Genomic DNA, 10,920 nt, shown 5'->3' with positions numbered 1-10,920 from the left:
AGCACTTTACTGAGTTATAAGTGACGCATGAGCCATGATTTTTTAAGAAATGGAAACATTTCTGTCCGTCAACCTACACCTCAGTTCACCATGTTCTATTTTTAAGGTGCAGGAAAAAAGTGCCTCAGCTCACTGAGAGTTCAGATTGCTGCATAGCAGTGTGCATTTCACAGTGCAGGTTTTGTTTCCTGAGTTGTTAAATACTCAGTAACGTATGCACCTAACCTCAGCAGAATCTGAGCAAGTGACACTCCCGGTCCTGTATTTTCTAAGGCAATAAATTCCATTACATATTTATTCAGCTGATCCACAATTACCTATCTATGGTGCCAGTTTAAAGTTTGTATTAGTATTCAGCTGGTTTTTCTAGTTTTCTGTCAGATACTTCTTTTGTTTCAATAATAGCTGCAGTGCTGCAGGATGAGGTTTTATGCCCTACACTTCGATGCAGCCTTCACAATGTTATTCTGTTCTGGAAATAAGAGTTTTCAAGGGGAGAGATTGACTTTTCCTCATGTCTATGAGAGGGACTGGATTTCTTCTGTGATGTGAAGCTTGATTGGAGTCTGAATTAGAATGTCTCAATATTTAATACAGACAATGATCATACTTCAAAAATATTACAGGTTCTTCCTGCTACCTTCAGCAGATAAATCCCTTCTGAGAAAAGCAGTGCCCAAAGCCATGTTCCTACCACAGTTTTTGTATGCAGGTGAAATTTCTCAAAGTCTGGCTAGGATCAAGCTAATCCTGTGTGGTGCTGTGTTTTAGATTTGTGACCAAAATTGTGCTGATAACACAGTTCTGTTTGAGTTATTCAGTGTTTGCACAAACTCTGTTCCTCACTCTGCCTCCTGGTGAGTGGGTTGGGGGATGTGAGAGAGCTTGGCAGGGCACAGAGCCAGGCATGTGACCTGAGTTAGCTGATATTCTTCATGTGATGCTATGCTCATCAATAAAGAGGGAAAAGAGGAGGTTTAGGGAGGTTTAGCCATCATTTTGTTGGGAACTGTCAAGGCACTGGTCTACTCATGAAAGATTGTGAGTGACAGCCTTTGCATCACTTGTTTATTTTATTTCTCTCTTCTTCCACTTCTCCTTCTCACCAAACAGTTTGTATCTTGATCCATCAGTTCTGTCGATTTCAAATGGAATTGCAGAAGTCATGCAGGGTACAAGAACTGTTAAAATTCAGTGTATATAGCTATTGATGACACTCTAATACACAAAGTGTGTATGTAAAACTGGAGTATATTGAAACGCAATGTCAAAACTTGCCACTGGTATTGAAAACTGAAAAAGATGTAGTTCCTTAAGGTTCCCTTCTAACTGTACTATTCCAACTCTCTTCATGGAATTATTCCACATTGGAAGGATGTGGCCAATGCAATGCAATGCAACCCAAGTCACAAGGTAAAAAATTCATTTCATCTGCCAAGAGTCAGGAAATACAGTTTTATTATTCCATTGTTGCATTTGCAGATAGACAGGCTATCTGCACTTCTAGCACATAATTCAGCATATTACAAGCTTCTCATCATTGTTTTTCTTTGATTTTATTATCTATCATAAATACCAGTTGCTGAGTCATTTTATACAGTCTGTTGATGAACAGCTTCAATACAGAGACAAATTCAATCGAACATTTTCGTGTATCTTTGGAATTCATACCCCAGCGCTGTGTTACTGAGGGAACATCATCATCACACTCAAACATTGGCTGCAGGACACTGTCACCAGAGTGAGGTGTAACTGAGTGGGGAGAGGAGTTAAAGGCGTATTTTCAAAGCTTTATTGCTCAGAGGTGCTACCAACCCCTGCCTGTCCCTCAAGGAGATGAGCTTTCTGTCAGAGAAATTTCTGACAGGTGAATTTCTCCCTGCACAAATTCATAGGGTCCATGGAATTCTCTGCTCACTTCGCTGTTCACTCAGTGCCTTATAATTTCAAGTCCTAGTGACATAAAATGTCTTTTTGACATCATTTGGCCCTAAAGTTATCACAAATCTACTGTTACTGTTTTATCTGTTGCAGATAAGGAAGTAGACAGTTAAGGAGTTTTCTATAAACAGGGATTGAATAACTTCATGTAGTTTAACATCAGAAAACACTAGAAAATAAAGTTGCCTTTTTAAGACTTGATTGCTGCAGCTATAATTTGATACAAACTATTAACTATAACATCAATTTCTAGTTTAACCATATGTTACCAATGGACTGCCTCATTATGGGGAGGTTAAGTAGCTGGCAAAGCAAATTTTATGGAGAAGAAGCTGCCACTAGTAGAAGTTTTAGGCACTTTTGTGTTTCTACTTGACACAGGAATTCTGAGGTCTGAGATAATATTAGATAAACCAGTGTTCAGTGTTTTTTTCTTTCCTTTTTTATGTGTGAGTAGAAAGATATTTTGTTGTAATCATGTGTTATAAATTAATGTAAATGAATAAAATATAAAGATAAATAAAAATCCATTACATGAACTTGGTATGAGTCTACTTCATAAATATTGATTTGCACATTTATTTTTTAATCTGTCAGATTAAATCATTAATGAAGTTGAAGCCTCAACATGAACTCTATTAAGGGTGATCTAACTATAAAAGTACTTTGTAGGGAAATACTTTTATTTTTCAGAGATATGTAGAAATGCTGGTTATTCTGCCAGTACAGTCTTGGTTTTCTCTGGCAAAGTAGAAGGGAATTATATGCAGAAGTACAGCCAAATCCTGTTGTTACAACTGAAGGGCAATATTCCCTTTAGTTTTGGTAGCATATCTCCAATAATGAAGGTGTTGACTTGGTGTTTTTAGTGCAGTGTTCCTTATGATGCATCTGAAAAGAGAAATAAAAAAAAGCTACTTGTGGAAATTAACTAGTGAATAATCAGGCTGCACTAAGCCGTATTTTGTCCTCATTATTCTGTATTTAGCCTATCGGAAGAACTTTGCAATAGTTTGTTTCACAGGATCTTTTGAGAGATATTTAATTAAAAACTATTCATATCTATCAGGGACAAGCCTTCCCAACTTTTAATTGAAATGTCATGCCAAGCCAGCTTTGGTTGAGTCAGGTTCAAGACCAGATAATAGAAGTTTTCAGTTGGCATTAAAAATTCTTGTTTCTGGCTTCTTCTGTTACTTTCTCATTCTTCAGCCCACAGCTCTATGCCTTGGTTTGTGCCAGTTAATGCTGCTGAATTTCTGGCCTGTTTTCTAGCCTGTGCAGAAGGGATGGCTCTGTGGGTACCACTCCATCCTCTGTGGTCTGGTGGCTGCTCTACCACCGTGTAGACTGAGCCACAGTCACAGCTGGAAAGCAAAATTTTCTGTATCATCATCAGATAGATGTTCTATAAAAGCCAATGTAATAAACTGTAAAGCCCATTGTAGTTTTTAAAAGCAAAACAACTTATCAATTTTATTTTTCTTTTAGCTGAGGTAAACCATAAATATTAGAGGTAACTGGCTTTTACTTTAAATTACCTTTCTGAGGGGGTACAAGAGATTGAATATGGATCCAGGGACTCTGGAAGACGCTGTTACCTGGAATCAGAAGAAAAACTTTTCCAAACAATATTAAATGTCAATGATTTTTGTTAAGACAATAAGCAGTTTTTAAATTGAAGATTTCAGGTGCACAAATACATGCATGCCACGGGAATCCTACAATTTTTGTGAGGTTAATTAGGATATCCAGCAGGTATGTCCAAAAAGAGAGGAGTTGCCCCATCAACCCATTGTTGGATCTGCCCCTTGGAATTGCTCCATGGGCTTCTCTGCTCTATTTCTTGTCATGTCTGGTGCAAATCAGAAGTGACCTTGTTAGAAATTCTTTTATGGAAAATAAAACTGAACAGAGTTTCAAGAGTGTTACACAGTGTGTTAGAAAGGGTTATTGCTCTATTGTTCTATTTTTCTAAGACATAAGAAAGGGCAAGGACAGCAGTAGAAGCTATACAACTATATAGTAACAACCTATAAAGCTACAAAGATATGAAAAAAGTAAAAATCTTTAGGCATAAACACCAGTACTTTCCTCACAAGGTAAGGTAGTTTCAGAGCTATTTCTCCATAAGCAGAACATTAGTCACTATGAGTAGGACAACAGTCCAAGTTCCAGAGCACCATCATGACCTTAGACGAGATTTTTTTTCCTCCAATACTCAGATTTTTGACTGTTTCAATCATTCTTGAAACAAAAAAACCCCAGAACAACTCTTCAAAAAAAACCCCTCACATCCCTAATGGATCAGAAAAGTTTTCAACTCAGGAGAGTGAATAATTTGGCTTTGGTTTTCCTTGACTTAGAATCACAGAATCATTAAATTTGGAAAAGACCTTTAAGATCATATTCAAGTCCAACCATGAGCCCAGCACCACCATCATGTTCACCAATAAACCATGTCCTCAAGTGCCACAAACACATTTTTTTAACTCTTTCAAGGACAGTGACTGGAATATTTCCAGTCACATGATGATCACACCAATATCATATTAGTAAGATATGATAGTTTTAAGGTTTAAAGTCTCCATTAAACAACAGATCAACAAAAAAATGGATTTGTTTAGACAGATTTCATAGGAGGTTTTAAAGTGGAATTCTGAATAAAGTTGTTTCAATTAAAAAACAGTCCTCAGCAAAGTCCTCAGTCCTTAAAGCAAAGACAAAACAAAGTAATTTAATCTATTTTCTCATTTTGATTTATGACACTCATACATAACCAATTCCCCCTTTTTCTGTTAATAAATATATTAACCTTAAATCTGGGGATGTATTCTTTTATACTGCCTTCAACAAAGACAATTGGTTTACAGAAACAAGGTAGTTTATCCTCTTGAAGGAATTAATGGAGTATGTTTGCCTAAAGTACATTAAAAAATTATCTAATTAGCTGAATTAATTAAACATAAACACTTAAAAGGGTTAAACTGAGATCAGGACATAGCTGTATTATAAATTACACAGATATGAATACCAGACAATCCCTGAAAAAAAGGGCTAATGTAAAAAAGAACACTAAGAAAGAAAACCAAGGTATAGGAAGGTGAATCCCCACTGTTAAAAACATGTTAGCAATAATTGGATCTAAGAAATTGATTTTCCACATAAGTGCACTGTCAGGTCAAGTTCCTGTTCCTTTTAATTTTTAGACTTAGAGAGTATTTGGGGTTTGGTTTGGTCTGAAGCAGTGCTAAGTAAAACTTCTCCAAAGGAAAAATTATAAAGTAGAAGAAAGGTTGACACTAAAGTCTAGTTAGAAGAGTTACTTTTAAAAGGCAATTTCAAGATCTCAGCACCAAGAGTGAATAAAGTGGAGAAGAATTCCCCACAAGTGGTGCAGGAGGAGTGGAATGGCTGGGGATACTCACGGACACAGAGTGAAAGATAATGAGTTTGAGTATTTCTGGCTCTCATCCATCAGGTCCATAAACATAATAGCTAAAGCTTTAAAGCAGATTGACTACTTGTCAAATAATCTAGGAAAGAATTGGTAACAATGCATACATCTGAATTCTGGATGAATTCAGCTTTTACAGTGCTGCTGTCTCTAATATCTATAAGACCAAAAGCAGTGCAAGTGAGGTGCTCTTCACTCTATAAGGATGTTCTGTGTCTCACTTCTGTAAGGGAATTTTCTTGAACAAAGCATAATTTGTGCATGAATTCAAGCTCTGAGATTCCACTTTCTCCCTTCCAAACATGTCAAACTTCACTGGACTTAACAATGAATCAGACTTTGAGATCTGAGATTTTCCTATTATTGCCTTTCAATCTCACTATAATCTCTCTCATTTGAAGTATTGAATAGGATGAATTCTACCACATCAGGTAGCTAATTTTTTAGTCAGAGGTGGTTATCTTTTCATTTCTATTCTAGCTGAGGACCAGAGCTATATAATACTGTCATTTTTTACATTGACTCAAATGGATTTAAGTGCAAACACTTGAGATACAACTGGAGATAGAACTGCCTGTCTGTCTCACTCCATGATGGAAGCAAACTTTTCTATCTCCTCAACAGTGCTGTTTTCAGCCTGACAGGATAAACTGTGAGTTTTCAAACCTCATTTCTAAAATAAATCAAAGGTCTTTCTAATCTGAGAAGCCTGTGTTATGGTCCCTGACAATACATCCAATTATTGAACATTTTTCTTGTCTGCAATATAATGTCTGGGAAAAAAAATTAAAGTATTTTCCTTATTTTGATTATGTTTTCCTTCATATTTTAAATACAGCTTTTTGTGCTTTTTTAAAGTTATCTAAAATTAATATTATAACCACAGCAATTGAAATTGCAACAGAGCACAAATCCCACACATGCCTGCTGATTCTACTTTGCAATTAAGATGTTTCCTGGCTGGTTTTGCTCATCCCCTCTTAGCAGACAGACTAACAAGTCAGGTGAGAAGTGTTTTATAAAACTCACATGTATCTGTAAACTAGACCTAGCTATTCTACAACTACAGTTTGTGTCTCCTGAAGAAATGTAACCTGTGTGTAAAATAATATTTTCTGTAGTACTCCTTACCTTAGGATTTCAAAGTGCTTTTGTGGTGGTCTGACCTCTGGCTGGAGTCCAGGTGCCCAAAAAAGCTGCTCCATCACTCCCCTCCACAGCTGGACCAGATAGAGACAAAGAAAAAGAAAAAGAAAAAGAAAAAGAAAAAGAAAAAGAAAAAGAAAAAGAAAAAGAAAAAGAAAAAGAAAAAGAAAAAGAAAAAGAAAAAGAAAAAGAAAAAGAAAAAGAAAAAGAAAAAGAAAAAGAAAAAAAAGAAAAAGAAAAAAAGAAAAAAAAAAAAAAGGGAAAAAGTAAGGCTGCCTTTACATAACTGGAAGAAGCCAGGTATTGGCAGCTCTGGTTTTCAGGGGGCTGGAAGTCCCTAAGGACTTAAACTTCAAAGATGCCTGCTCTGGTGGGGAGCCACAAGAAATGCAGGACATTTGTGGAGTGCATTGATGCAATTTCCTGACACCAGTGATGAAGGAGACAATGAATGGAAGTTCTTTGGTGGATCTCATAAGTAAGGAGCAGCGGTTTGGGATGTGAAGCTCAGTGATAGTTTTGCCTGGACTGGCCATGAGATTGTGACAGTCAGGATACTGAGAGTAGGAAAGTGGGGAAAAGTGAAATTATAGCCCTGCATGTCATTTGGCCTGCTGAGTGACTTTCTAAGAAGATGGACAAAATAAGTGTGTAAATATTTTCCAAGCATAAGATACACAGGAAGATGGCTGGAAGTAGCCAGCATGGATTTATGGAAATCATGTCTGGCCAAAATGTTTCCTTTCAGCAATATTTTTTTCTTCTACTTGGGAAGACAAGGAATTCAAGAAATAGCTTAACTTGAACATGAACAGCCAGTGTCAGTAAGATTTGCATCCAGATTTTTTCCCAGACTGGGAAAAACAAAAAATGGAAAAAAAGTTTGGAAGATTTTAAGCTGGAAAGACTAAGTCTGTTATCACTACAAATGTAGAACTTACATTTTAAGTAGAGAATAAATGATAAAGGTATTTTCCAATTCTGCCAGTTTCACTGTCCATGCCTTAATATGTAGAGTGGCTTTATCCAGTAAATCCTAAATATGCTTTATACATCTTAGTAGACCTTTTAGTTGCAAGACATGTCCATTCACATGACAACAAAAGTACACAAGATGGCAGTAGGCACCTGCAGAGCTACAGAACTATAATGACTATCAAATTCCCAGGAACTGAAATACAATTCCTAAAAAAACTCAGCAAAATAAAAACCAGACCCCAAAAGGAACAATCCAAAAAGGAAAAAAAAATGTTGGAGCCATTCTGGCTTTTACCACAATGCAGGGCATTCTAATTTGCTAATATTGTCTGGATTTTTTTTCATTGACAAATTTGAAGGTTTATCTGTATCAAATTGTTTTGTTGGCTACAGAGCTCTTATCCAAAGGCTCAAGTGTATTAGGAAACTGGTTAGTTTTCAGTTTTATCTTGGACACACTAAGGTTTTTAAACTTCTTAAAAACCATACCTATGACAACTTTCTACTGGAATTCTCAACATGCATCCTTGCACTTCAGAAAAGTGTATGAGATATTCTCCTGCACTTTCAGAAGCATAAATACCTCTTCAGGCCTTTAATTTATTTTTTTATTGTTATTTAGATGAAATTGTGAAAAAAAAATTAAAATACCATGTGTGCTTTTATTACTGGGGGTATGCTGGGGGTTTTTCTTTGTTTCTTAAGTCATTGGTAAAGACATGTTGGAAATGCTAGCAAGAATGTATTAAGAAAATAAGAAATTAAGACATTCTAATACCTGTTTGGCAGATTTAAGTGGTATTAAATTTAGATATGTCAATATTATTTCTTTTACTGACATATGTATATTCCAGCAGACATTCCAAATGCAGTCTAGGAGTTGTTAAATTACTGCCACTTGATTAATAAAAATGCTCTTTGTGCCTCTGAATCTTTAGTGATGTAATGATGAATATATGTCTTCTGCTGTGTAAAATGATTTTTAAAAAACTCAGTAATAATTGAAAGACTTTCTTTTTTAGAAATAGTTGCTTTAGGCAGTAAGAGTAGTGTATAATTTCCCTTTTTAGAGGTTGTTAATGCAGCTTAGGACCTGACACTGTGCTGACTTGAATTCTAGCACTCACTGGAGAGTAGAGAAGAAAGAGGAACACTGCTTTGTGTTTTAAAGATTTTACCTCAACATCTCTGCAATTAGAAAGTGCTATTCCCACAGTATCTGGGGGTCTAACTTCCTCAGGGGAGCCTAAACACTTGGAGAATGATCTGCTTTGTAAATGGATTTCCATTTCCATTTCCATTTCCATTTCCATTTCCATTTCCATTTCCATTTCCATTTCCATTTCCATTTTCCATCTAATCATTCAATTTGGGATTGAACAGTTGCACGTGAGTGTATGCACAAAGAAATTCAATCCAATACCAAATTGATCAGGAAATTAAAAATATTGTAATATGCTTTACGTTTTGCTCAGCCCTTAAGTGTCAGGATTAGGTGATTATTTTAGTTCCTTTCCAGCTGAACTAATCTATTCTATTCTTCCCTGTTACAAACTGGATTAAACACAGAAGACCAAAGGAAAGTAAACCTCTGTGAATAAAATGGATAGAACCCACAATGGTACGAAATATACCCAAAAAACATGATTGAAACCAAATAAGGTTAGATGTTGGTGTGAAAAAACTTGATATATTTTATTTAACACTAAAAGGGGCAAAGAGGAAGGAAGTGTGGAGGAAGTGCGGAAGTGCGGAAGTGCGGAAGGAAAGAAAGAAAGAAAGAAAGAAAGAAAGAAAGAAAGAAAGAAAGAAAGAAAGAAAGAAAGAAAGAAAGAAAGAAAGAAAGAAAGAAAGAAAGAAAGAAAGAAAGAAAGAAAGAAAGAAAGAAAGAAAGAAAGAAAGAAAGAAAGAAAGAAAGAAAGAAAGAAAGAAAGAAAGAAAGAAAGAAAGAAAGAAAGAAAGAAAGAAAGAAAGAAAGAAAGAAAGAAAGAAAGAAAGAAAGAAAGAAAGAAAGAAAGAAAGAAAGAAAGAAAGAAAGAAAGAAAGAAAGAAAGAAAGAAAGAAAGAAAGAAAGAAAGAAAGAAAGAAAGAAAGAAAGAAAGAAAGAAAGAAAGAAAGAAAGAAAGAAAGAAAGAAAGAAAGAAAGAAAGAAAGAAAGAAAGAAAGAAAGAAAGAAAGAAAGAAAGAAAGAAAGAAAGAAAGAAAGAAAGAAAGAAAGAAAGAAAGAAAGAAAGAAAGAAAGAAAGAAAGAAAGAAAGAAAAGAAGGAAGGTGTTTCCTCCTTACTGTGAGTCTTCCAAGGCCAGAGGTACAAGGGTCAGATTAAACAATATATGGGGATATCGACTAATCTCTGAGACTTTGGTGGATGCTAAATAAACATTCCTGATGTTGAGAGAAATGTTTTCACCTCAATATCAGAATGATACATCTACAACTGACAAAATTGGATCAAGTGGTTCACAATTAAGGAGTTCTACAGGTATTAATTTAGTAATTTTTTTAACAAAATATTTTTTCAGAAAGCATAAAAATATTGTAAACTTCAAAAAAACATTAAAACACAATAAGAGATTCATGTTTGATGTTTAGATCTTGATACAGTCCATGTGAAATGCTGACCTCAGGTGGGAACCACAGCCAGAGCTCAGAGGGATTTCTCTGTTCCCCATGGTGTTTGTGTAACTGGAAGGGAGGGGCTGACCTGGACTGGGTGAATGTGAAGTGTGTGAGTTTCTGAGGATGTAAAACTTAGGATGTCAATTACTATCCATTGCTGTTCCTACCCTGTTTTGTTAACACAGTTCAGATACATCACTGAAGAATATTTTTCTCAAGCAGCTACCCCACCACAGATTCCTTTGCAATACTTTGTATTTTTTTTTCAAAAAAACAACCCCAAACCATTAGAAGATGGATTTAAATTCTGTAGGAAACAAATATAAATTGATATATGAAAGTCTTATATTTAGATACTGACGAAGAAATTGTTCCTGCTTCAATGACTTGACTCCCATATATAAACAAAATATAGAAAAATGGAAATATGTTCTGTTGTGTGTGTGTTAAGCATTCATCCATTTATTCATTCTTCATCCTTAACAATGTTCTTTCTTTCTAGGCTAAATAATAACAATGCAAGAGTGGTTAAGCAATGGAAATTAATAATGCTACTGCTATATCCCCCAAAATAGAATTTCAGAGACAAGACAAGTCACCTATCACATTCATCATCTACTTGTAAAATCTGTTTATTCTGTAAAGGTATGTCTATTATTATTAATAATATTTATATTATTATATATATGATTTACATATAAGAGATGTATACAATCATATTTGATTATATATATATGCATATATGCATAATAATGTGTATACATATATATACACATAATA

General features: G+C 35.1%; 1 protein-coding gene across 3 annotated transcripts in view; it reads right to left on the bottom strand.

Moving 5' to 3' along the window:
* Positions 1–1,441: 1,441 nt before the first annotated feature.
* LOC147651543 (uncharacterized) overlaps positions 1,442–10,920 on the bottom strand; it is a 30,205-nt gene continuing 20,726 nt past the window's right edge. The window contains exons 5-6 of one of the 3 annotated variants that reach the window (XM_086842898.1): positions 3,483–3,542; positions 1,442–3,308 (exon numbers count right to left, since the gene is read on the bottom strand). In XM_086842898.1, coding sequence (XP_086699024.1) covers positions 3,303–3,308; positions 3,483–3,542 — 66 coding nt within the window. In that variant the 3' untranslated portion in view covers positions 1,442–3,302. Of the gene's footprint in view, positions 3,309–3,482; positions 3,561–10,920 lie in introns of all 3 variants that reach the window. The other 2 variants (XM_086842897.1, XR_015274134.1) reach the window with 2 other exon arrangements.

This window comes from Cyanistes caeruleus, chromosome 9 (assembly GCF_971803275.1).
Source record: "Cyanistes caeruleus chromosome 9, bCyaCae1.hap1.1, whole genome shotgun sequence".
Taxonomy (NCBI): domain Eukaryota; kingdom Metazoa; phylum Chordata; class Aves; order Passeriformes; family Paridae; genus Cyanistes; species Cyanistes caeruleus.
Note: the sequence above shows the minus strand (reverse complement) of the source record. Positions and strands in the feature narration are given on the sequence as shown.